Here is a 24,243-nt window from a genome sequence, read left to right on the forward strand (position 1 = left end):
ATTGGAAATCTCTTCATTATTGATGTAAGTAGCAGGATATGGTTTATCCACTCGCCCACTCTCCTTCTTATATCTTAGGTGATATTCTAAAATAACACTCCTCATTGATAATAAACCAGTACTGATTAAACACAGGAAATATGAGAAAGATGAACATAACAAATAATACAAAGTAAATAACAAAAAGACAAAAATAAAAAACACAACCCCACAGGCTCACGTGCAGGATACATATTGGTCAAATGAACAACATTAATAGGATTTATACATTTTTTGTGTTTATTTATTATATGAACCAGTTTTAGGATCAGGAGCTGATCTTTTGCCTGGAGGTCTTGAAATATATGCTTTACCATCAGGGTGTACAGGACCTCCATGATATTCTTCATTATTATTATTATTTTCCTTGTCCTTTTCTTGTGTATCTTCTGGTAAATCAATAAAATTATTCCTTTCATCTCCTGGTGGAAAAATTGCAAAGTCTTGTTGTTCACCAATTGGTACTATTGGTCCATTATTGCCTTGTTCATTTCTTGGTTCATCACCTATTATTATTGGTACTATTGGTGCATAGCCATCTTGTGCATTTCCTGGTATTATTACTAGTCCATGGTCCTGTGCTAGCCCTTGCTGATCAGTTCCTGGTTCTGACAAAATTGAACACGAGCTTAAATTTTATGCATTGACAGGGATAAAATATTAATTCAATCAAGTCACTTGTTGAATAAGAGCTTAATGCTCGGCTTAAATATGTATAAAAAAAAAATAAAAAAATAAAAAAAATTACACACAATCAGATCATTTAAGAGATAATTATAAGTAGAAGCGGAATAAGAATTTAGAATTTTGTGTTTGGGATGACATGAACCCACTGACAATTTGAGTTATCGGATTCATAATTTAATAGTTTTACATTTTAATCCCTCCGGAACAAAAAAAAAAGTGCTCATTTAGCCATTTGCACATTCTTTAGAAAAATACTAACTCCTAGACAAAAATAGGTAATTTGACTAAATTGTCCCTAATTAAATAGGTGGATTTGATCACATAGCACTTAATAGTAGGCAAATCTAGAAAGATAAGTTTAATTCTTTCTTGATTTGATGAGTGCACAATCTTTTTGATTAAAAAAAAAAAAGACTAAGTGAATACTCTTTTTTATCTGGAGCGAGTAATAGATATCTTAACACATATTGAATTTGAGCTAAAATTACTGGATTCGAATAACCCATATCTCATATTGGGCATCCTTCCCTGATTCCAAGTGTATTGATTTGTAATATATAATAAATGATAAGCAACTTGTTAACATTTTAAATCACGCTGATAATCTAACAATTTATTACATTGTGAGCATGTATAACTTAAATTCTTAAGTGATTTTAAGTAGATCTCTTAATAAGTACTTCCTCCGTTTTAATTTATATGTCTGATTTTAACATTACACCTTTAAGAAAGTAATTTTTATGGCCAAACAGATATTTGGAGATAAATATCCAAAATCTATGGCCAAATGGTAACTAAAACACTTAGAGCAACAACAACAAAAGGAAGAGTTTCTAACATGTATTATTAGTAAGAAAGAGAGTCAAAAGTTTTCTAGAAAAGATATATAGTTTTCAACTCTTACCTTTAGAAGATTTTCCACATGAAACAACGTATCCGAATAGATCGTGAATCTTGTTCTTCGTATTGTTAGGTTTTTGGGTTTTCCCTTCCTATGTGGAAATGGATTAATAAAACCCAATCCAATTAGGTTTTTGGGTTTTCCCTTTCTATGTGAAATTAGATTAATAAAACCCAATCCAATTTGGACCAGGCCAATTTTGCCCAAAATTTCCTCTATATATAGGATCAATTTAGGTCTTATTTTCAGAACACGAGAGTGAATTCATAGCATCCATATAGAGAGAAAAATTTGAGAGAGAAAGCAGATTTTCGTCCAGAAATTTTCTGCTACAGCAGTCCGCTTTAAATTGAGTTTCCTGATTCGTTAACCGTTGGATCGTGCTGAAATTTGAACTGGGGGTTCTCAACATCTGGTTCTTCGATTTCAACGGTGCAGATCGGATTTTGTTCATTGTATCTCCAGTTTTCAAGTACGAACAGTAGCTCATTTTTTGGGGTGATTTCTCTCTTTTCTTCGCTAGTTTTGGTGCTATCTTTTATGTATTGTTGCTCCGTGCTTGGCTTTGTTGTTGTAGCCATTTGGAGAACATTGTTGTAACTCTTGTTGATTATAGTGGAGCTTTTGTGGACCGGAGGTCCCGTGGATGTTTCCTCTTCACCTTGAAGGGGTTTTACCACGTCAATTTGGTGTCTCTTGCATTCGATTTATTTTTGCTTGCTTTGCTATTTTATTGTTGGTATAGCTGCTGCCCGGATTTCCATCTATGCTAGTGTTTATTGTCTTCTCTTGGTTCAAATAGTGTGAGAAGTTTCGACTTGGGTATTTCTTCCGCTGTTACCTCGTCGTGCAATTTGGTTATTGCTTGTTTCTTTCCAACACGTATCTGTGATGAATTTAGCCATTTTCTTTCTTTTCTGAGGTGCTGTTTCCAAGTTCCAACAGATCAGAATGAGCTTTATAGTTGATTTAATGTTGAAAGGTTCATTAATTAATTGTACTTGTTATTAAATTAGAGCTTGAGAACCATGTGAGAAATTATTAATTTCGAGACGTGCTTAGCTAGTTGTTGTCTATAATATTCACATAATTATATCTCTCTTTCCAATACGAGATTAGTTGACTACTTAGTTTTCTTAAGATTGGACTGTTGATGGGAAATGGAGTTTCATTATTTCATACCTAATCGATTCTTTTTCAATTCAATTGGAAATTATCCATGTGAACGTAGATATTGTTGTCTGCTAAAGGATGCAACTTAGAATAATTAATTGGAATCTATATACTCGGCAATACGAACAAAAATTTACCCACATACGATATTTATACCAAACAAATAGATGCATATCAACTTTTTGCATAGTTTTTTTAATCATTTAATCATAACTAAATAATATACATTTTCACCTTATTTAAATATTTAGCCATGATAATTAAGTTAATTTAATTTACTATAAGTGCTAGGTGCGGGTAAGTATTTACTAGACAATAAATTGTAGTATTACTAGTTTTTAAGGGAAACTTTTTCTTTATTTATCAAGAAAAAATGCAGTTTGAACAAGAAACAACCTGCAACAATAGTTGCTTATATTTGATTTTTGAAGAGCAAATATTTATAATAAGAATGTTGCTACGATTTGGATCGATGAATTCGTCATGTTCTCACCATGGAAGACATATACCTATATTATCTCTCAAAAAATTTCAAAATAATAAAGCTTTTATAATGACAGTTAAGAAAGATAGAGCTTGGAAACCATATTTGTGAATATTAATTCAGACACGCGATAGCGTGTTATTGCTATATTACTATAATATTCATATATGATTACAAATCCAGTGGGCCAGTTCGACTATCACTAGAAAATTAACTTTCCTAGCTAATCAAATAATTTTAAACTACTATTTAAATGTTAGTTGACTACCAATGAAATTTAGCCTGATTATTTGGATTCTAGCTATCTATTCCAAAGTCCAAGAGTATAATGCGTGGATAAAAAGTGAAATCTAATGTGCTTTTCTTAAATAATTAGTTTCAGTTCTTCTAAATCGACGTAATTTTCAATTTCCAAAAAAAAAAAAAATGATTTTGTATATTTGAAGTTTGGGTTGCATTTTAACTTGTTACATTGCACTATTTTACCGTGCGTTGACCGGATAATTTGATTAGTCATTTTTGGATCCAACACATTAAGGGCCTGTTTGGAAAGCCACTTGGTAATTGGAATTGGCGTAATTACTAAGGTGGTAATTACACGCTTCTAGTAATTACAGCGACTTGTTTGTTTGTCATAATGTAATTACAGTGTAATTACAAGTGTGTTGTTTGATTGCACAAGTGTAATTACACAGTTAGTTTAATTTTAAAATAACTTTAATTATAAAAAAATTAAAATTAATATTTAAAAAATATTTGCCTTTATAAATGATATTAAATTAGTTATTTAATAACTCATTGTTTCTTGAAAATATATTAATTATTAATCATATATTTGTAACTAATATTGTAAAAAATAATTGATACTATATAATTTTCAAATTAATAATATTTAATTTCAATTAATTATAAAACTTAAAAGAAGACTTTTTGTGAGAACGTCATGGATTGGATGTTTGACAAAAAAAAATGTCATAACATTATTCAAATGTTTGACACAAAAATCCATCAAATGTAAGTGAAAAATAAGCAACATGCAATGTGAAAGCAAATAACTTAAAATTGAAAATATAACCTAAATTCAAAATATAAAAGAAAAAGTTTAACATAATACTCTTATGTCAAATTCCAACATTACATAAGTAAGTCCAACGTAACTTAAGTAAATAATTCAAAAGAAAGGAAAAATATAAGTCTATAACCTCATTCACAACGACATTCTACTTTAAGAACGTTCCTCGTTATATGTCAAGTTTGTTAATGACTCATTCTTTCCAATATTAAGAGGTGTAGTTTCAAAAATTAGAATATAACACGGTTATGCTAAATGAATAAAATAAAAAATAAAAAATACGAGCAATTACATGGAACCACAAGAAGTAAATGTCGGGAATGAGAAAAAAAAAGAAATGAAAAATAAATAATATAAAAAGAAAAATACATTTAAAAAATAAATTAATTAAAATAATAGAAATAAAAAAGAAATTAAAAATAAAAAGAAATTAAAAATAAATAAAAATAAAAAGAAATTAAAATAAACAAAAAATAAACAAACTAAAAAGTAACCCTGTAATTGCACGAATTTTCCTTCAAAGGTGCTGGTCTTTAATTTTTGCCCCTCAAATTGCTAGTCTTTCATTTTTCCCTTCGCTTAAAAATATGGCTAAAAATACCTCGAGATTTTGGATTCGAATCCCCGCTCAAAAAAAAAAAAAATTCGCAAGGCAAGGCTTCGCGAAAAGTTTGTCTTATAAGGCAGAATGTGCCTTAAAATTTTGCCTAATTTTACTCTGCAGGAATTCTACAAAAGTTAGGCATTAATTTTGCTACGAAACACTGCCTTGCGAATTTTTTTTTGATTGAGCCGGAATTTGAACTTAGAACCTAGGGCTATTTTAGGCGAAGAGCAAAAATTAAAAATCACTCCCGAATAAGAGCAATCGTGCAAATTGCCCTAATTTCATGGGGCGTCCCATTTGATAGTTGTCATTTACGTTGTAGCCGATTTTTAAAATTATTTAACTTGTATCCAATTTTAGCAAACATCTTACCAAAACACGCTGAAATATAGTTCTTCTTCTTTCTTAGTTGTTGTACAATAGTGTTTTTTTCGATCTAGACCAATTAAAGTATAATACTTTAAAGAAGAAAGAAAGATCTTGAATTTTGAATATAAAAAGTAAGTTCAAATTACGTGGGTGTTATTAGAAAAGTTTGAAAATATTGCAAAATTAGCATTGTTGAAAGTATGAGTTTGTTGGATTTGTTGTTGTTTTGACAAATTGATGATTGTGGTTAATTTGTTCTTTAAGTATATTTTACTATATTTGGAATTTTTGTTTCAAATTTGAGCTCATTTAGAGTAGATTTGTGTGTTGAATCGTGTTTTGGATAGTTCAAATTCGAAGAAATAAAAAAGTTGTTTTGGGCAAAATTTCATTGAGGCAAATATGGCTGAAAATTCGGGCAAAAAATGACTGAACTTTAGTCATATGTGCTAAAGTTTAGGAAAAAATGACTAAACTTCACGTTTATGTGCCTCAAGTTAGCAAAAAATGGCTAAACTTCAAACAAATGTGCTTAAAGTTCTCTTTGCTTTAGAATTGTTAGAAGTTAGACTTTGGCAAACCCAACTTCAAGCGTGAATACCAGAATTTCAAATATCGCATGTTTGAAATTAATTACCCGTTGTGTTTTAAGTGGATAAACTTGCAAAAGTTTAGGAACTCCTAATATTCTATAACTTAAATGGAGGTCTTTTTTTTCAGTACTTAAATGGAGGTCTTGAAATAGGCTATTTGAGCACTTCTACGGTTAGTTTGCCACGTGTGACCATGCTGACTCCAGAAATACAAAGAACCGCTATTTTTTTTTGTTTCCCACTCGGTATTCGGTATTCACATTGGAGCCCGACTATATTCTAATTCGTGCCGAGTAAGGCCCATTTCTTGAGGTAGCGCTCCCTACCAAGGATATTTTCATATCCAGGGCTCGAACCCGAGATCTCTGGTTAAGGAAGGAACAGTCCGATCCACTGCATCACATCTTTTGGTGGTAAAAGAACCGATGTTATGTGTCCTTAGATTGTCTATAAAAGAAACTACAAAAAGTTGTACATGTCATTAATTTACCCATCCCATATTTGATAAACCGGAACTACTAAAATTGAGAAGGTAGTGTTGGCATCAAAATAATTAGGTATCCTGTATAGATTAACACAATACATCTTTAAAAAATAATAAATCAGACAATAAAAGAGAAGTATACAAAAAGATGCCTAATAATTTAACATTATTTGGTCAATTAACCTACATAAAAGCAATTCATTAATATAAAATAGAGTGTAAAATTAATATTAAGAGAATACTTCTTCTCCTAAACAAGACTCTCTTAAAAATAATATCGTGGATATTCAGCTGATAAGGAAGGATTCTCAATTATAGAAGTTCAAAACATTTTTTCCTCCAAAAAAAAGGCATAGCCTTCCTTGTAGGAAAAGTAAAAAACCAATTATATGGTAAATGTTCTGCCCTTCCTTCCCAAAGAAAGGAAAGAAATACAAATATGATAAAAAGATCAAGACTAAAACTAAAAATTTGAAAAAAACCACCCATTGGCTTTTCCAAAGTAAAAAAAGTACTAATATAATATCCAAGGATTGTATTAGTTCAGCCAGTTGGAGGAGAACGAGGCATTCGTCTGGGTGGAGATCTTGCTTGTCGTGAAGATAGTGTTATTTTTCGATATGCTGTTATACGTGCTCTATATACAAAAGCCCCTTGTACTTGTTCTTTTGCTTTTGTTGTTTCATCTTTCACCTGTCCTTGTGCAATTTTTGGTTCATGTTTCACTATTAGTCCATGGCCTTGTGCATGTTTTTGTTCATCTTTTATCACTTTTTGATGTTCTTGTTCTTGTTGTGCATGTTTTGAGTCATCTGTTACTATGGATCCTTGGTCTTTGTCATCTCCTGGTTCAGACAAAACGGAAGAAGTATACCCAAATGAGTTCACATTTCACAATACTAGATACTTCCACTATACTGTAATAACAAGTCAACAACTATCACTAGAACTGTTCGATATCAAGCACGTTGGGATCGACTATATATATATATATATATATATGAATTTGTACTGAAATCAGTTCAAAATAATTTTCAAAAGGGAAAGGATTAAAATATATCCTTAACATTTTTTATTTAATATGTCTTACGTTTGTCTTCAGTTTACCTTCCGGTCCATGGAAGTCCACCTTTTATCTTTCTCTTTAAAATATGCCCCTCCAACTAATTATGGTTTCACACTGTAGGAAATTGGTATAATTTGGCTGATAGATGGAAGCACGTAAGGGTATATTTGGACCTTTTTCGTTGCTCAGAGTATATTCAGACCTCTTCATCAAATTAATGCAATACATATATAAAACCAATTTGATAGTTTAGAAGTAAATTTTTATATTTTGTTGCCTATATAGCTGCACGTAGCAGTTGTCAGAGCTAAGCTGGAAAACTATTAGTGGAACGACACACAAAAAGGTAAACAGAGGATAAATTTAAGACAAATCAAGTACTTCAGAGTAATTATGAACCTTTTCCCTTTTCAAAATAATATAAATGTTTCTATAAGTAAAAAGCGAAACTATGAAATTAACAGAGTAGAACATTGATATTTACTTTCTAGACATGATTATAGTCTTCAACTCAAACGTACCTTTAGCAGGTTTTCCACATGATATGAGAGATTCAAACAGAACTCTGATCTTGCTCTTCATGACTCTGCAGTGAACTTAATTAGCTGACTTTCTCTTTCTGTGTATTGTGAATTTCCTAGGCTCATCAAGCTTTATATATATAGGAGAATAATTGTTGGAAGGCTCATTTATTATTAGTACTTCTTATTGTTATAGAGCATAAGAACCATGTGGCAGCGTGTTAGTACTAAAATATTCAAATAAGACTAATTCTTGTGAATAAGACAGTTGACTTAGCTGGACTTCAAAGTTGGTATGTTGACTGGAAATGGCGGTCTCCACCTAATCGATTTTTCTTTTAATTATTCTTGTATTTAATTGGACATAATCCATGGGAACATCTATATAGATATTGTTGTCTACTGATAATAAAGCAATTTGGACCAATTAATGTTTACACGAAATATTAGCGTACCATGGGAAATGAAGTTATCTAGAAAAAATGATAGTTTGAATGAAAACAATCCTCCCAAAAGACTTGTACTCCCTCCTTTCAATTTATGTGAACCCATTTGACTGAGCATGACATTTAAGAAAGAGTGAAGACTTTTGAAACTTGTGATACAAAATAAGTCTTGAATATTTTTGTGGCTGTAATCATTTCATAAAGTGAATTTGTTTCCAAATTAGGAAAGAGGTCATTCATTTTGGCACGGACTAAAAAAGAAATAGGTTCACATAAATTGAAACAGAGGGAGTATAATATTTTTGCATAGAAAAAAAATAAGATAGAGAAAACATGAAGATAAAAAGCCATAATGTATTTGTCATAAGCCTGTCAATTGGGCCGGGTCGGCCCGGGATCGGCCCACCTAACCCGGCCCATAACCGGCCCGGCCCCCAACCCGGTAAGAGGGGGTGGGCTGGGCTAGTGGAAAAAAATAGGGGGTTGGGCCGGACATGCCATTTAGCCCGGTAGCCCGGCCCACCAACAACCCGAGTTCTGGCCCACCGGGGGCCCGGCCAGGCCCACTTCGAATTAATTTTTTTTTAAAAAAAATAATTATTTAAGTGGTATATTTGTGTACATCTTGTATACGTTAATGGTATATTTGTGTATATCTTGAATATGTTATTGGAATGAAGACTCCCAACGGCTATTTAAGTGCTTAAAATTATAAAAAGTTGAGAATGTGATACAAGACTACATAAGTAATTTAAAATAAAACTTCAAACTTAAATTGATAACATTGCAAATTCAAAACATACAAACTTGAATGGTTAACTTATTACAAATGAAAAGTTCAAAACGCTAGCATCGATGGAGAAATTTAAAGAAGAGATAAACTTCAAAGTTCAATTTTGTGTCTTTTGTCCAAGTGCCTATGTAACGGACCGGTACCCCCAAAAATTGGTTCGGACTTATGGAGATATATTTGACCACAATGTTGACATTTAACATGTTCCTCGTCTACTCGCTCAAAATGCCCACACCGGACTTGAAATTGATCTTTGATTTGGAGGAGGAGGTGGAGGATTATCATTATCCATTAAATTTAAATTTTGAAATTTGAACTTGGAAGTTGGAAGAGAGAGAGAGAGAGAGAGATTTAGATGAGTAGGAAATTTAGGGAAAGAGGAGAGTAGGGAATTGTGAGACAATATGAAGAAGAATGAATGGTATTTATAGATTGAAAATAGGGCTAAAGTATAATTTAAGGAACTTGATGGTTAAAATAAAGTTGACAACAACTAGATTTTAAAGCATCAAACTTAATAAATTTTAGTATTAGATTTTTTTTAAAAAAAAAAATAATCAAAATCCGTCCCGGCCCGGCCCACTTAGCCCACTATGTACCCCTACCCAGATAGGGGGCTGGGCCGGACACTCCTTTCCCTCCTCCAACCCGGCTCACTAACTATGGCCCGACCCGGCCCACTTAACAGGCTTAATTTGTCACGCTCCAAATCCTAGAGTGAGGAATGACACAGTAGTACCCAATGTCTCTGACTTTGATCGAACGAACTAACTAAACATAGCTAGCCACCCATGAAAATGCATGTCAAAATTCAGAAAAATATTCGTATTTACAATAATTGTATCAAGTGGCTCATTAGCCAAATCATAATATTGTACTTTAAAGTATTATTCTTACAACATGTCTGCAGAATAATATGACGACTCATGGAGATAAGCTAACCCTCCCACGATGTATCTTGGAACCTCTGCTATCAAACATATGAACACAGCTGGCATGGGATGTATCCCTACCATACAACAGAAAGGCGATGTACCAAATGGAATCCTCTGGACACTACTAAAATAACTGCATTTACCGACCTCAAAAGACCGACCTCATGAGGTCGGTATAAGCCTCATATTGGGCTTAGCAAGTGTAGAATGGAATGCGCGAATCACTAAACTCACGACAAAATTGTCTAATGTTCTTACACACGGAATCATGGCAAGGGGAGCCTATGTACATGATTGGTATTCAACGAGCATCATAAACTCGTACTAAAAAGTGGGACGAGACTTTAGAAAAACATAATGCAATGATGATATAAGTCATCGAAATCATGAAGATTATTTATGAAATATCATACCTTTAAACTAAAACTGTAAATGTGCTCTTAGGCCTAAAACATAGTATAACTAAACATTAATAAATTGTAAGTGAGGAAGTTCCTCTATAAGAACTGACATCATCATCCTCTCATAACTGGGTCATGGAATATATATCACTACAGAAAAAATGCTTCTTTGTGGCAGTTTGTGTTAGGGTTTGCCCAAAATTTTCTATCTTATTTGAATTTTACCATAATTGTGTTTTACTTCAAAAAGGATTTCTTGGTAGAAAAAGTTTTCTTTGTGAAAAATATTTTACCATAATTATTCATTTTCTTGTAGGAGAAGATTTAGACTTCTATAAATAGAAGATTTGTTCTTCTTATTTATAACACAATAGCATCCACAATGTAGTCCTTAGAGAGTCTCGTTTAAGGGGAGATTTATCTCTCAATAGTTTTTATGTCTTTTATATTAGTTTTCAAATATGTAGGTCACTTGATCAAATCATATTATAATATTATGGCTTTTTGGTAGATTTTCTTTGTCGTCTGATTTATCCTGTTCAAGGTTTGCAATTATTAGCTTCCGCATGATGCCCTGTTATTTAGAACCCAACAAGTGGTATTAGACCCAATGGCTCAACGGGGTAGAAGACGGGTTCAAGGCCGATTCAAATCAAGTTGCAACTAATTTCACGATAATGAAGATTTTGTCCATTGTACTACATGTGGAGATAAATTTTCAATCATATTTTCCATATCCCTGCTGTTGTATCTTTAAAAGTAAAGCAAAATATTTTTTTAATAATTTTTAACCATAATATTCTTAATCATGACAAGCAGCAGTGATGAAGATTATGTGAAGAAGATGAATCAAGATTATTTTGCCAGAAAATTTAGGCCAAGGAGAGTTTTGTTAGGGTTTGCCCTGAATTTCCTACCTTATTTGAATTTTACTATAATTGTGTTTTATTTCGAAAAGGATTTCTTGGTAGAAAAGGTTTTCTTTGTGAAAAGGATTCTACCAAATTTATTCCTTGTAGTAGAAGATTGTGTTCTTCTCATTCATAACACAATAGCATCCACAATGTAGTCCTTAGTGTGTCAGTCTTGTTTAGGGGGAGATTTATCCGTCAATAGTTTTTATGTCTTTCATATTAGTTTTCAAATATGTAGATCACTTGACCAAACCATATTATAATATTATGTCTTTTTGGTAGGTTTTCTTTTTCGTCTGATTTATCGTATTCAAGGTTTGCAATTATTAGCTTCCGCATGACGCCCTGTTATTTCGATCCCAATAGTTTGTTCCTTTATTTTGCGGCGGTTTAGACAGCCGGAGAATAAATATAACGATGGTTTAGAACTGTCGTCGTATGATAAGCTGTTGTAAAACCCTTTCCAGTAGTTTAGATGAACCGCTGGAATAACCACTGCAAATTACTATACAACGACGGTTCAATTTTGTTAAGCGGCGGTTTGTAATTGACGTAAAGTTTCGTAAAGCTCTGACCAAGAATCCACTCTACCAGTGTTTTATTTCTTTTAGCGACGCTTTTACCCCATCGAACATTACTTGTTTAGCGGCGGTTTAGGTTCATTTTACAACAGTTTAACCTATAAAATTAAAAATACAATAGCGGTGGTTTGTGTTTCAATTTGCGGTGCTTTTAAAATTAATTTAATGTATCTTGACCAATGAACAATACCTGATATCTCCAAGGCCGCCTCACCACATATGTCGCGTGGATCAACTCTCTGAGGCACTAGTTCTCACAATGTAGTCCATCTTTGTGGTTGGTAATATGTAATAGTAACCATCTTTGAGTTTAACTGCTCTATTTCTCTCTCTCTCTCTCCTACGCACCAAACGTATAGTTTCTAGACAAACATTTCATAGTCAACGCTTTAGGCGATTTTGTATAATTTGGTTGATTTTACCACATATGACCATGCTGATTGTAGAGATCCATTGTCACTGTTTCCTTAAAGAACCAAAATATCAAGATAACTCGTAATTTAAACATCTCATGTTGATGAGCTAGAACTACTAAAGTTGAGGAAATAATGTTGTGATCAAAATAATTAGGCGTCATGCGAAAGCTGACAAAGCACAATTTAACCAATAATAAATCAGGCATCAAAAGATATAACACTAAAAGAGCGGTGTTTACTAACTTATCATTATTTGGTCAATTGACCTACATAAAGGCAATATATTCATCACTAATTTAAAAGAGAGTACAAAAATATCAAGAGAATACTTATCCTTAAACAAGACTCTCTTAAAGATTACATCGTGGATATAGTAGATAAATAAGGACTCTCAATTATAGAAGTCCAAAACATTTTTTCCCTCCAAGAAAAGGCATAGCATTCCTTTTAGGGAAAGTAAAAAACCAATTATATGGTAAATGTTCTGCCCTTCCTTCTCAAAAATAAAATAAAATATCCAAATATGATTTAAAAAAGTCAAAGCAATTACCGAACAAATAGAAAATGACAAACGCTATTTGTTAGGAGCTTTGCCAGTCTGAGGAGGAGGAGGTGGTCGTTTGCGTGGAGGTCTTGATTGTCGTGAAGTTATTGCTATTCTACGATATGTTTTTATATGTGCTCGATATACAAATGTCTCTTGTACTTGTTCTTTTGCTTTTTTTGGTTCATCTATCACCATTTGTCCTTGTCCATTTTCTGTTTCATGTTTCACCATTTGGCCTTGTGCATTTTCTGGTTCATGTTTCACCATTTGGTCTTGTCCTAATTGTGCATGTTTTGGTTCATCTTGATGCTTTTGTCCTTGTGCAATAGTTTCAGGTTCATCTATTACAACTGGTCCTTGGTCTTTGTCATTTCCTGGTTCAGACAAAACTGAAGATGTATACCCAAATTAGTTCTCAATACTTACTACTGTGCCGCAATCTTTATACATTAATTCTAAAGACACATCCTAGTCACTTTTCTTTATTAAGGATATTTGATTTTCCCAACTGAAGTGGAAAATTAGGGATACAAAAGCAAAAGAGGACTTGTTACAATTGGGTTTTTTTTTTTGCTTAAACTTAATGGGCCTGGACTATTTTAATTTTTTTGTGTAATGTATTAAATTTCGGTGGCGTTCGGTTCAGTTTTATCAAACTTCGGTTCGGCTATTTCGGTTTTGGTTTTTTAAAGGTGGACACCGAACACCGAACCAAACTAGTTCGGTTCGGTCCGATTTTTCGGTTTTCGGTATTTATGCCCAACCCTAATTAAAATATTTCAAAACATTTACATTATACACAAACCAATATTTGATAGTAATTTACAAGTTAATTGTGATCTTTTATCGGTCTACGACGACAATTATCTGAGCTAATTAAGCTGGACAACCGTTTTCAGGAGGGCAAATATGTGAAGAAATTAGAGGTGCTCGGCATTCATGGACGAAAAGGTAAACAGAGGACAAATGTAAGAGAAATAGAATACATTTAGGATATATTTGAACTTTTGCCTTTTCAAAATAATATACTCCAATGTTTCTATAAGTTAAAGAAAAAACTACGAAATTAAGAGAGTAGAACATTGATTTTTATAGACAAGATTATAATTCTTGAACTACTACGTACCTTTAGAGGGTTTTCCACATGATATGAGAGATTCAAACAGAACTCTAATATTGCTCTTCATATCTCTGCACTGAACTTAATTAGCTAACTTTCCTTTTTCGTGTATTGTGAGTTTTCCTAATGCCCAATAAGCTTTTTATATATATAGGAGAATAATTGTTGGAAGGTTCATTTATTACTTCTTGTTTTATTTTAAAATAGAGCTTCAGAACCATGTGGCAGCGTGTGAGTATTAAAATAGTCAAGTAAGTGCATCTCTTCTGAATAAGACAATTGACTAAGTTGGACTATTGACTTTGACTTTAAATGGAGTTCCGTAATTGATTTTTCTTTTAATTATTATTCAATTAAAATGGATCTAATTCACGTGAACATATATTTGCAGATATTGTTGTCTACCAATTATTCTTCAGTACTATTTGCTAACTAGGGCAGAAAGAAGTTACCAAGAAACAAGAAATAAATTTTTTCCACGAAGAACAGAGAGAGATCTATCAAGAGATTTTCTTCCTCCAAATATCTTCTCTTCATGAATTGGAATTAGATTTACATTTTCCAATTGGATATAATTAATTGGAATAATTAACCAACGGTTAATTAACTGAAATATTGGTTTTTCTATTTGATAAAATCGATGGATTCGGTCGATTTATAATTTTTTTGGGAAAATAGCATTTTTGGTCCCTGTGTTATTGCTTAATTCAGGTTTTAGTCCTTATGTTATTCAACTTAGCAATTTTAACCTTCAATTAGTATACTTGTGTGATTTTAGTCCCTATACTGACAGAAGCTTAACGGTGTTAGTTCAGAAAAGGGCAAATCTGATTTTTTACATTACATATCCTCTTACTCCTCTTCAAAGTAGACTTAAAGTTCTTTAGGTGGGTAGATTATCTTAGGGCTCGTTTGGTTGGGAAACAACTTATCCCGGGATAAGTTATTCCACCCTCAAGGTGGAATAAAATAAGGCTACAATCCCGGAATAACTAACCCCGGGATTAGTTATCCCGGATTTTTATTCCAACCAAACATGGGATAAGGAGACACTAAAATTTTATCCCGGGACTAATTTTGCTTATCGTTCACACCAAATGACCCCTTAAGGTATATGTTGAGAGTTAGGAATCTACATCACAACGGCATATGCCATTGCTTCCAGTCTCTATAAATTTGTTGTCTTTTTTTTCCGATTTACGTTTTCATGGACATGGTAACAATGGATTTCGTTTGACTCTACTCTCTAAACCAAAGCAGTCTAATTAGATACAAGTTTGAAAAATAATGAAAGTAGTAATCTGAAAATTATATAAAAAATGGTAACACGGCGATGAAAACAAAATTCTTATTTTTTTTTCTGAACAAAATCCATTGATCTTATTGAGCCTCTCTTTGCTCCTGTGAATGTGTTCTTTGGGCTACTTTAGACTCCAAAAAGATAATGAGTGATTTGGTTATTTTCGTAATTACAATACATAAAGTTAACGCCTGTTAGCTTGAAGGACTAAAATCACACGAGTACACTAATTGAAGGTTAAATTGCTAAGTTGAATAACATAAGGACTAAAATCGGAATTAAGCAATAATACAGGGACCAAAAATGATTTTTTCCTTTGGGTTATCAGAACTATCGTTGTATGTTTAATTTAGTTACAAGATGGCAGGGGCGGAGCCAGTAGGGGCCGAGGGGGCAAAAAATTACACTATATATACAAAGTGAAAATTATTTTTTATGTGTATATAGTAGATGTTGAACCCCCTTGGCTTCTTCGTTTGTCTACTTCTTTATATTTTTGAACCCCCTTAGTTAAAATCCTGGCTCCGCCACTGCATGATGGTGTATGTATGTTTAATTTAATTAATGATGGTGTCTATCGGTATTTTTGGATGTGCCCGTCAGTTATTTTAAGAGATAATGGTCAAAACACATGTGAACTATCTCTTTTTTGTGAGTTTTTATATGAAATAATAGGTTTGTGAGTTTCCTACGGGAACTATCACTAACTATTTATCAAAACATACCTCAACTATCAGTTGTTCTCTTTTCCACTCAACTATTAAGGTAGGAAAAGAGAACAACTAATAGTTGATGTGTATTTTGCTAAATAGTTGGTGATAGTTCAAGTAGAAAAATCGCACACTTGATAGTTCAAGTAGGAAACTCACGCTTAAAAACGATAGTTCAGGTGTGCTTTTTACCATTAACTTTTATTTTTACTGACGTTATTATCTCTAATGGAACGTGATCCGTCGGTTTTTGGTCAATAATCACTGATAACCAATGGTGTTCTATTAGTTTTTTTTCCTCGGTAAAACGTGAGTTCGGAGCCTAAAGGGCATTAATTTGCCCAAATAAAACCAAATGGGGTTGCCCTTTTCATGATATACCAAAAGGGGTTTATCGTGGATGGGGCTACGATATACCCCAATTTTTTTTTCAAACCTGTCAGACGAATTAAAAAAAAAAAAAAACTTTACAAGTTTTACAAAATCAGATTTTGCAAAACGTTGGTCACCCAATGTTTTACATTGTAAAGTTTTTTTTTTTTTAATTTGTCTGTCTGAATAAGATTTTGTAAAATAATTAACTCAAACATAGGTAATTAAAAATATTCTAACTCAAACAAAGTCATACAATAATTAACTCGAACAAATATTCCAACTCAAACAAAGTCATACAATAATTAAAAATGTGTGATATATGTGAACATAAAAAAAAATACTAAAATATAAGTTAAATAAACGTCACACATTATCTGAATAGTAAATGTTAAATTAAATACGTAATTAAACAGCACAAGACATATTATATATTCTTAGAAGATTACATAAGGAAACAACGATCGTACAACTTAGGAAAAAACATAAAAACCAACAAGCAACAACAACTACACGAGAATCGCTGCCCCGACAGAAATTAGTAGTTGTTGTTGCTTGTTGGTTTTTATGTTTTTTTCTAAGTTGTACGATCGTTGTTTTCTTATGTAATCTTCCAAGAATATATACTATGTCTTGTGTTGTTTAATTACGTATTTAATTTAACATTTACTATTCAGATAATGTGTGACGTTATTTAACTTATATTTTAGTATTTTTTTTATGTTCACATATATCACACATTTTTAATTATTGTATGACTTTATTTGAGTTAGAATATTTGTTTGAGTTAATTATTGTATGACTTTGTTTGAGTTAGAATATTTTTAATTACGTATGTTTGAGTTAATTATTTTACGAAATCTTATTCACCAATTAAATAAATAAAAAAATTTACAATGTAAAACGTTGGCCAGCCATCGTTTTACAAAATAAGATTTTGCAAAACTTTGGTCACCCAACGTTTTACATTTTTTTTTTTTTAATTTGTCCGACAGGTTTGAAAAAAATTTGGGGTATATCGTAGCCCCATCCACGATAAACCCCTTTTGGTATATCATGGAAAGGGCAACTCCATTTGGTTTTATTTGGGCAAGTTAATTCCCTTTAGGCTCTGGACTCTTATTTTAGTAGTGATAGTGGAGGAAAATGTGGTCCGTCAATTTTGGTTGGTAATCCCTCGATAATTGATGGCCTTCTGTTGGTTTTTTCTCTCGGTAAAGTAAACACACCCACGTATGAGGGCAAAAACTTATCAGCACCAGGTGGTTACACCAAATCCATACATGCATAACATGTGTTAGATAAATACAACTATCACTTAACCAAAATTAGTTAATACATGTATTCACTTCATTAAATCACTTAATCACGGTAAGTTACATTAAGTTGGTGTAAACATCCGGTGTGGATAAATATTTACCACGCCTGAGAGGACAACGCGAGGTAGCCTTAAGATAAAGAGTGTTAGTTTTTGTTAATCCGAAAAGGTCGGGTTATTTGTAGGGGAAATTTCACTTATACACAATTTATGGGTCAAAATTACATATTCCTAGCCCATATTTTAAATTACAAACCTACAGCCCAACATTTTATGGCCCAACTTGAATATTCAACTTTATTCAACAATATACAACTTTAAACACCTGGAGTAGGCAATGTATCAACCATGTATAAAAGCGTATAATAATGTATAAGAGATGTTCATACACACTTTTACACTGGATATACATGATTATACAAATTTATGCAAGAGGTTTATAACACTTTCAACTAGTATACAATATTATACAAACTCATACAAGAGGTGTTTATACATAATGTATAAGAGGTGTTTATACACATTTCTACACTGTATAAAAGTGTAGAATAATGTATAAAAATGTTTATAGATATTTTAAACCTTTTTTTTAGCAACCACTAAGAAATTTTGTGGGATATTTATTTATTAATAATAAACAAAAGCAAAAACATAAAATTCAAACATAGAAATCCAACAGTGGCACCAAACTAAGAAAAAGTGGCTAAAGCATGTCAATTTTTTTTTGGCTACAACGGGTAATTAATTTACCTAAAGTGATATGCAGTGATATTTTCCCTTATTTATACGCTGGTCTAATATTCTTGTGGATCAATAAATGATCCACTGGGCCACTTGGAAACCGGGATACCCCTTTATATTATTGTACTAGATAATGATAGTTTAGGTAGTTTTCTCAACCTTCTGATAGTTTAGGTATGAAACTCAAAAAACAGTGATAGTTGGGGTGTGTTTTTGACCGTTATCTAAAAAAAAAAAGCATATTAAACTCACCCAAAAATAGATGAAGCGGAAGAGGATAGAGAAATTTGTAGAGAATTGTGAAGGAGAAAGAGAATTAGTGAGGGAGATGAGAATTGTAAGTGTTTCTGTGGCTTTTTGTACAATATGAACACGTAATTACCAAACTACCGTTGTTCGTCCATGTTCGTCCTCCCCAACTGTGGCTTCTAAATATTAGGGATATTATTCATGTGAACTTAATGTTGTTAACACCTCATGTAATTTTGTCTAATTTATGTAATTCTGTGTAGGCGTATAGTACGTTATTCTCTCTCTGGCTCCTCCCACCCAAAATAATATTTCTTAATCGCAATTTATGTGATGCACTTTTTTTTTATAGTGTATTCAGAAAAGGGAAATGATATATTTTTATATCTAGAAACACAATTTAACTTTAAACTTCTCATTTGATAGTTATCTCAAGCAAATGCGCTTGCTGCTTGAGAAAATGCCGAGTTGAGCTCTCAAATCCCCCAGGCCAATACCAATGCTCTAGTATATGGAATCAATCTGAACTTGCGCCCCAATAGTTAAGCCTTCATTTGATAAGAAAATCGATCCATCTTGGATTTAACTCAACCTCAAAAACTAGTTCATGAGGTGAAAATTCCCCAAGACCATATAAGAGATCAAATAACTCATCGTCCTTCAAATGAGGGAACTCAGAAGATGAGATTATATGAAAGATTATATGGCGAAGCTTGCATCTAGATCCACTTCCGTGAAGCAAGTAGAAGATTTGTTACTCTCCAAACATATTTTTTCAAAAAATAAATTTAAAAATAAGCAGATTTTAAAAATTTGATTAGACTAACAATTAATTTAAGAAAGTAACAGAGACTTTTGAATTTAAGAAAGTAACAGAGACTTTTGAATCTTACTCGTATTCTTAAATTAAAATTAGATTATTTCCTATGACATTTCCTTTGAGAGACGAAAAATTACAATCTTAAAATTCCAAGACAACAGCTGGGTTCTTGAAATAATCACAATATTAAAATTCCCAAGACTTGTACTAACTCCTATATAATTTTCAACCAGTCTTGGGAATAGGAGCTGATTTTTTCCCTGGAGGTCTTGAAAAATTTGCTCTCTCTTCAGGTACAAATCCATCTGCTAGAGGTTCAAAATCAATATCATCATCTTGTTCTTGTTCTTGTGCATTAATTCCTGTAGATTCATCAATTATTACAAGTCCTTGGCCTTGTTGAGCATCATCTACTGGTGGTATATTTGTTGGCTGTCCTTGGTTCTGTGTATTATTTCCTGGTCCAATTACTACTATATGTCCTTGGTCTTGTGCATTTCTTGGTGGTACATCACTTGCTGGCCCAGCTTGGTCTTCTTTTGGCATATATATTGTTAGTCCTAAGTCATCTCCTTGTACATCTCTTGCTGGCCCTTGGTCATTTCCTGATGGTTCTGACACACATATATATACACAAATTATTTCGAGGAAATATAATAAAGTGAATAAAAATGAGTTGTCTTGAACAGCTTAACTTTGTAGATGATATTGCGGATCGGAAGATAGTGGGTTAACCAAGAGAAGAAGAGATAAAGAAGTTCGGCAAACCCTCCATTCCCGGGGCATAATCAGATAGAGTTTTCACTAGGATGAGAAGAATTGAACAAAGATCTTCAATTACAATCCTTTTATATATATTTCAAGTAATTCTTAAACTGATACGGACAAGGAATTTCCCAAACCAACTAAGAAATTCGATATAATTTTAGGATTCACATAATTCAAGACACAAACAACAGATGAAATAGTCACACATTTTAACATGGTATCAGAGAGGACATATATCTTGGGTTCGATTCTCACAAATCACAATGCATTGACTCTCAAAAAACAATCAGAGCGTCGTACGTGAAGGGGTGTCCTGATGAAAACATATTTAAGTAGTAAAAATATACTCTTTCTACCCCCTTAAACTTTCAATGAGATGGATAATTATGTAAACAAGGAAGTTTCAACTCTTACCTTTAGAAGATTTTCCACATGAAACAAGGTATTCAAACAGATCTTGAAACTTGCTCTTCGTATCTGCGATGAATTTTGCCATCTTTATTGTTTTCCAAGGTATTTTTTCCACAAGGGTCAAATGAGCTTAATTTATAGGAATTCAGTGTGTTCATAGTTCATTACTTAATTACTTCTTTATTTAAGAGAGAATACATGAAAAGTACCCCCTGTACTTTGCATTTTTTTTCAAAAAGACACATGTACTTTCGAAAGATCCTATCACCCCCTGTACCACTTATATATGTAATAAATACACACTTCTTAGCCATTTGACCAGTTTGTGAGGCACGCGTGTCTATCACTCTCTACTAAAAATAATTTAAAATTAAAAAAATACCACCCATCGGGTAACGTTGAAGAAGAACATAAAAACTTAACGTTCTTTTTTTTTAAGTTTGGCCAGCCACGTGGCAAAATATGATTGGCTTCTTTGAAGCCCAAATTTTTTCTTCACGCTCCGACAGAGCGTGCACACACACGTTTTGCTAAACCAGGTCAGAAGTGTGTATTTATTACATATATATAAGTGGTACAGGGGGTAATAGGACCTTTCAAAAGTACATGTCTTATTAAAAAAAATGCAAAGTACCGGGGGATTTTTATGTATTCTCTCTTTATTTAAAATCAAGTTGAGAACCATGCATGTGCATTCGTACTAGATAAATTATTATTTTGTACATGCCTATTGTATAAGTTCGCATGATTCCTTCTGTCTTCCAATGGGCCAGTTTGGAAATATTGAGGATACATCTTCATTTTAATTGTATATTATTCATGATACTTAAAATGTTGTTAACTACCTAATGAAAATTTGAGTTATTTATATAATTCCATGTACGTGTATAGTATCTTATTCTCTTCTGGTTTTTGTAGACTTCAAAGAAGAGAGAAGAGACATTGGTCAGAGTTAGAAGGCCAACCGAGCGAAGCTCTTAAAGTAATATTTTTCCCGTCACAATTTATATAATTTTGCACTCAGAAATCATCCTAAATGCTCCTGGACTATGTTGTAGTTTGCAGTTTGGTTGTGACTGGAATTTGGGGAGGGGTGTTAGAATTGGGAAGAAGGAAAAGAAAGATCAATGTATTTGAATTCAAAATATTGGGTTCTTTTGAAATTCACTGTTTCTTCTTGGGTTTTGTTTTTTTATTTATGTTATTCACATTATTACCCATAACAAAGCTTTCTCATTCCCGTATATAACTTTTTAGAAAGAGAAGGTCCTCCTTCTCTCTAAATTAAATAAACTTACAACCCCCTTCTAATTCAGATCCTAACCCAACATCAGAGCCTGTGGCAGGTAGTTCTTATGCTACCACTCTATCAGAGCTCCCAAAACAAACAAATCGAAATGATCAAACTCAAGCTATAGCTAGACAAACTGTGCACAACGGCATGCCGACGTTGATTTTCAAAAGCCGTGCTTGCTACGGAATGGTGACAAATCCTTGCAGGCGAACCATTGATGGTCGATTTCTGAAATCAAGACCACAAATTGACATTATTATATCAAAATTCGACGAAAAATTCGCTTTGAAAGGGACCGTCAAAATTGGGGTTTTGACAATTTCAACATTTTCTTAACATTCAACAACGATGAAGACTACAACATGATACTATACAGGAGGGTGATAGAAATGTTGAATAAATAATTATTTTAATATCTCAAAAAGAATTATTATTTTTTTAATGCCTCCATTTATAATTTCAACAGGCAATTGAGACAAATTTGGAGTGCTTTAATAGCATTCAATATGAATAAATTTTGTTCAGTTACCTAACGTCTTTTTCAATAGTTGACTAAGTCTTTAATCTTGAAACAATTATTTTAATGGCCTTAATGGCTTTTATAGCAATATAATGCAGATATGTTTTCAGATGATCGGTGGACAAGTTCTTTGCCTATATATATTCTTTCGTGTGCTCATTTCTCGATGGTGAAATAACCTAAGAGTCAAACTCTTTTTACTACTTATTTTCTTTTGCTGGGTTATCTACTTTTGTGAAGTCTTTGTTAGATTCTGGCTCCTAGTTTATACTAGAAGAGCTTGTTGAATCCTGGGGGATACACCCATACCGGGTGAAATATCCTTAAGGACAGTGCCATTGGCATGCCTCAAGCTACGAAGAATTCTACTGATTGTTCGTGATCAAGTATTTTTTCTCAAGCTTAGAAGAAGTTTCTACAAATGTTCGTGTTGAAGAGAAGTCCCTACAATTGTTCGTGATGAAGAGAAGTCCCTACAAGTGTTCGTGATGAAGTATTTTCCGTAAAATTTCCAACAATCTTAAGGATATTTCTCACTCTATTCTTACGGAAAATTGAAAGAGAATAACTTAGTACAATCTGTCTAAGTTTCAGGTATGTTTTTGCTTATACTGGAATGCGCCTAAGATTATATTTAACTTTAGATTTTGTGTTGTTTAGCATATGGGGTATAAAAATTTATTTATTTAAGAAATTTACTTTGGTGTTTGAATATGGAAGATGCCAAAAGAGTTTAGCATAAAGCTTTACAAAATTGAGATTTTTTGTGGCGAAAATTATATTGGCAGAACAAAATAATATGTACTTTTGGTAAATTTACTTTAGGCTCTGAAAAGTTTTTCCAAATCATTTGGGTAACATAATAGTTGAATTACGCCAGTTTTATTATTAAATAAATATGATATATTTATGTGCAAGTCAAGCTTTTAGCTTTGTAGCTTTTATATTGAGAAAAGGTTATTTTGGTATGGAAATGAAAATTGACACTAACGAAAGCATTTTATCGTGAGATGGGAGTTTGACAAAGTCGATTTTATGCGTCAAACAATATGGCGTTGAGATTCTGCGAAACTAATTATCAAACCTTTAATGAAATATAAATTATTTTGTGTGTGATGAACCAAGTCAATCATGTCCACCAATATTGAGAAGATTCGGAGAAATGACAATCCCGCTAAGTAAAAAAATACTATTGACTAAGCGGATGATATAAATTATTGTGGTCATTTTCTCAAGCAAATCTTGTGGCTGATGTGAGAGATTGGGTGTTAAATTTTGGAACTACTAAGCAATTTATGCTAACAAAATTATTTTTGTGTGCTACACCCAAGTTGAAGAAGAATGATTTATCTATGTTGGTGATTCTAGAACTACTCAAGTTCTTAGAATGAAAAAGTTCTTCTTAAACTCACATTTGAAAATTATTAGCCTGAGGTGGTACATTTTCTTAATAGTTGAACCAATTTGATTTTTGTGAGATTATTAGGAAAAGTGAAGATGAAAGTTTCATTTGAATTTGATAAAGTTTTCATAACGTTTTTGTGGGCGATGATTATTGTAAACATGATTTATTTGTGCTTAATAGTTTTAA

The 24,243-nt window shown here is 32.5% G+C and overlaps 3 protein-coding genes across 6 annotated transcripts; all 3 read right to left on the reverse strand.

The window, feature by feature from the left end:
* Positions 1 to 139: 139 nt before the first annotated feature.
* LOC132060132 (uncharacterized) lies at positions 140 to 21,000 on the reverse strand. Of its 3 annotated transcripts, none has more exons than XR_009415887.1 (2): positions 1,631 to 1,693; positions 140 to 647 (listed from the first exon to the last, which is right to left on the reverse strand). XR_009415887.1 is itself a non-coding variant. In XM_059453030.1 (2 exons), the coding sequence occupies exons 1-2, from the start codon at positions 20,921 to 20,923 to the stop codon at positions 280 to 282; spliced, it is 450 nt and encodes a 149-aa protein (XP_059309013.1). In that variant the 5' UTR covers positions 20,924 to 21,000; the 3' UTR covers positions 140 to 279. The 3 variants fall into 3 exon arrangements, 2 of the variants coding, with proteins under 2 accessions (XP_059309013.1, XP_059309011.1); XM_059453030.1 differs by lacking the exon at positions 1,631 to 1,693 and adding an exon at positions 20,842 to 21,000; XM_059453028.1 differs by lacking the exons at positions 140 to 647; positions 1,631 to 1,693 and adding exons at positions 19,799 to 20,264; positions 20,842 to 20,993.
* On the reverse strand, positions 6,588 to 8,153 carry LOC132060131 (uncharacterized). Its single transcript, XM_059453027.1, has 2 exons — positions 7,997 to 8,153; positions 6,588 to 7,254 (listed from the first exon to the last, which is right to left on the reverse strand). The coding sequence occupies exons 1-2, from the start codon at positions 8,055 to 8,057 to the stop codon at positions 6,953 to 6,955; spliced, it is 363 nt and encodes a 120-aa protein (XP_059309010.1). The 5' UTR covers positions 8,058 to 8,153; the 3' UTR covers positions 6,588 to 6,952.
* On the reverse strand, positions 12,725 to 14,273 carry LOC132060130 (uncharacterized). Of its 2 annotated transcripts, none has more exons than XM_059453025.1 (2): positions 14,156 to 14,273; positions 12,725 to 13,418 (listed from the first exon to the last, which is right to left on the reverse strand). In XM_059453025.1, exons 1-2 carry the CDS (start codon positions 14,214 to 14,216, stop codon positions 13,057 to 13,059), a joined length of 423 nt encoding a protein of 140 aa, XP_059309008.1. In that variant the 5' UTR covers positions 14,217 to 14,273; the 3' UTR covers positions 12,725 to 13,056. The 2 variants fall into 2 exon arrangements, with proteins under 2 accessions (XP_059309008.1, XP_059309009.1); XM_059453026.1 differs by having other exon boundaries at positions 12,725 to 13,403; positions 14,156 to 14,256.
* Positions 21,001 to 24,243: the final 3,243 nt, after the last annotated feature.

The sequence above is a fragment of the Lycium ferocissimum genome, chromosome 6 (genome assembly GCF_029784015.1).
Source record: "Lycium ferocissimum isolate CSIRO_LF1 chromosome 6, AGI_CSIRO_Lferr_CH_V1, whole genome shotgun sequence".
Taxonomy (NCBI): domain Eukaryota; kingdom Viridiplantae; phylum Streptophyta; class Magnoliopsida; order Solanales; family Solanaceae; genus Lycium; species Lycium ferocissimum.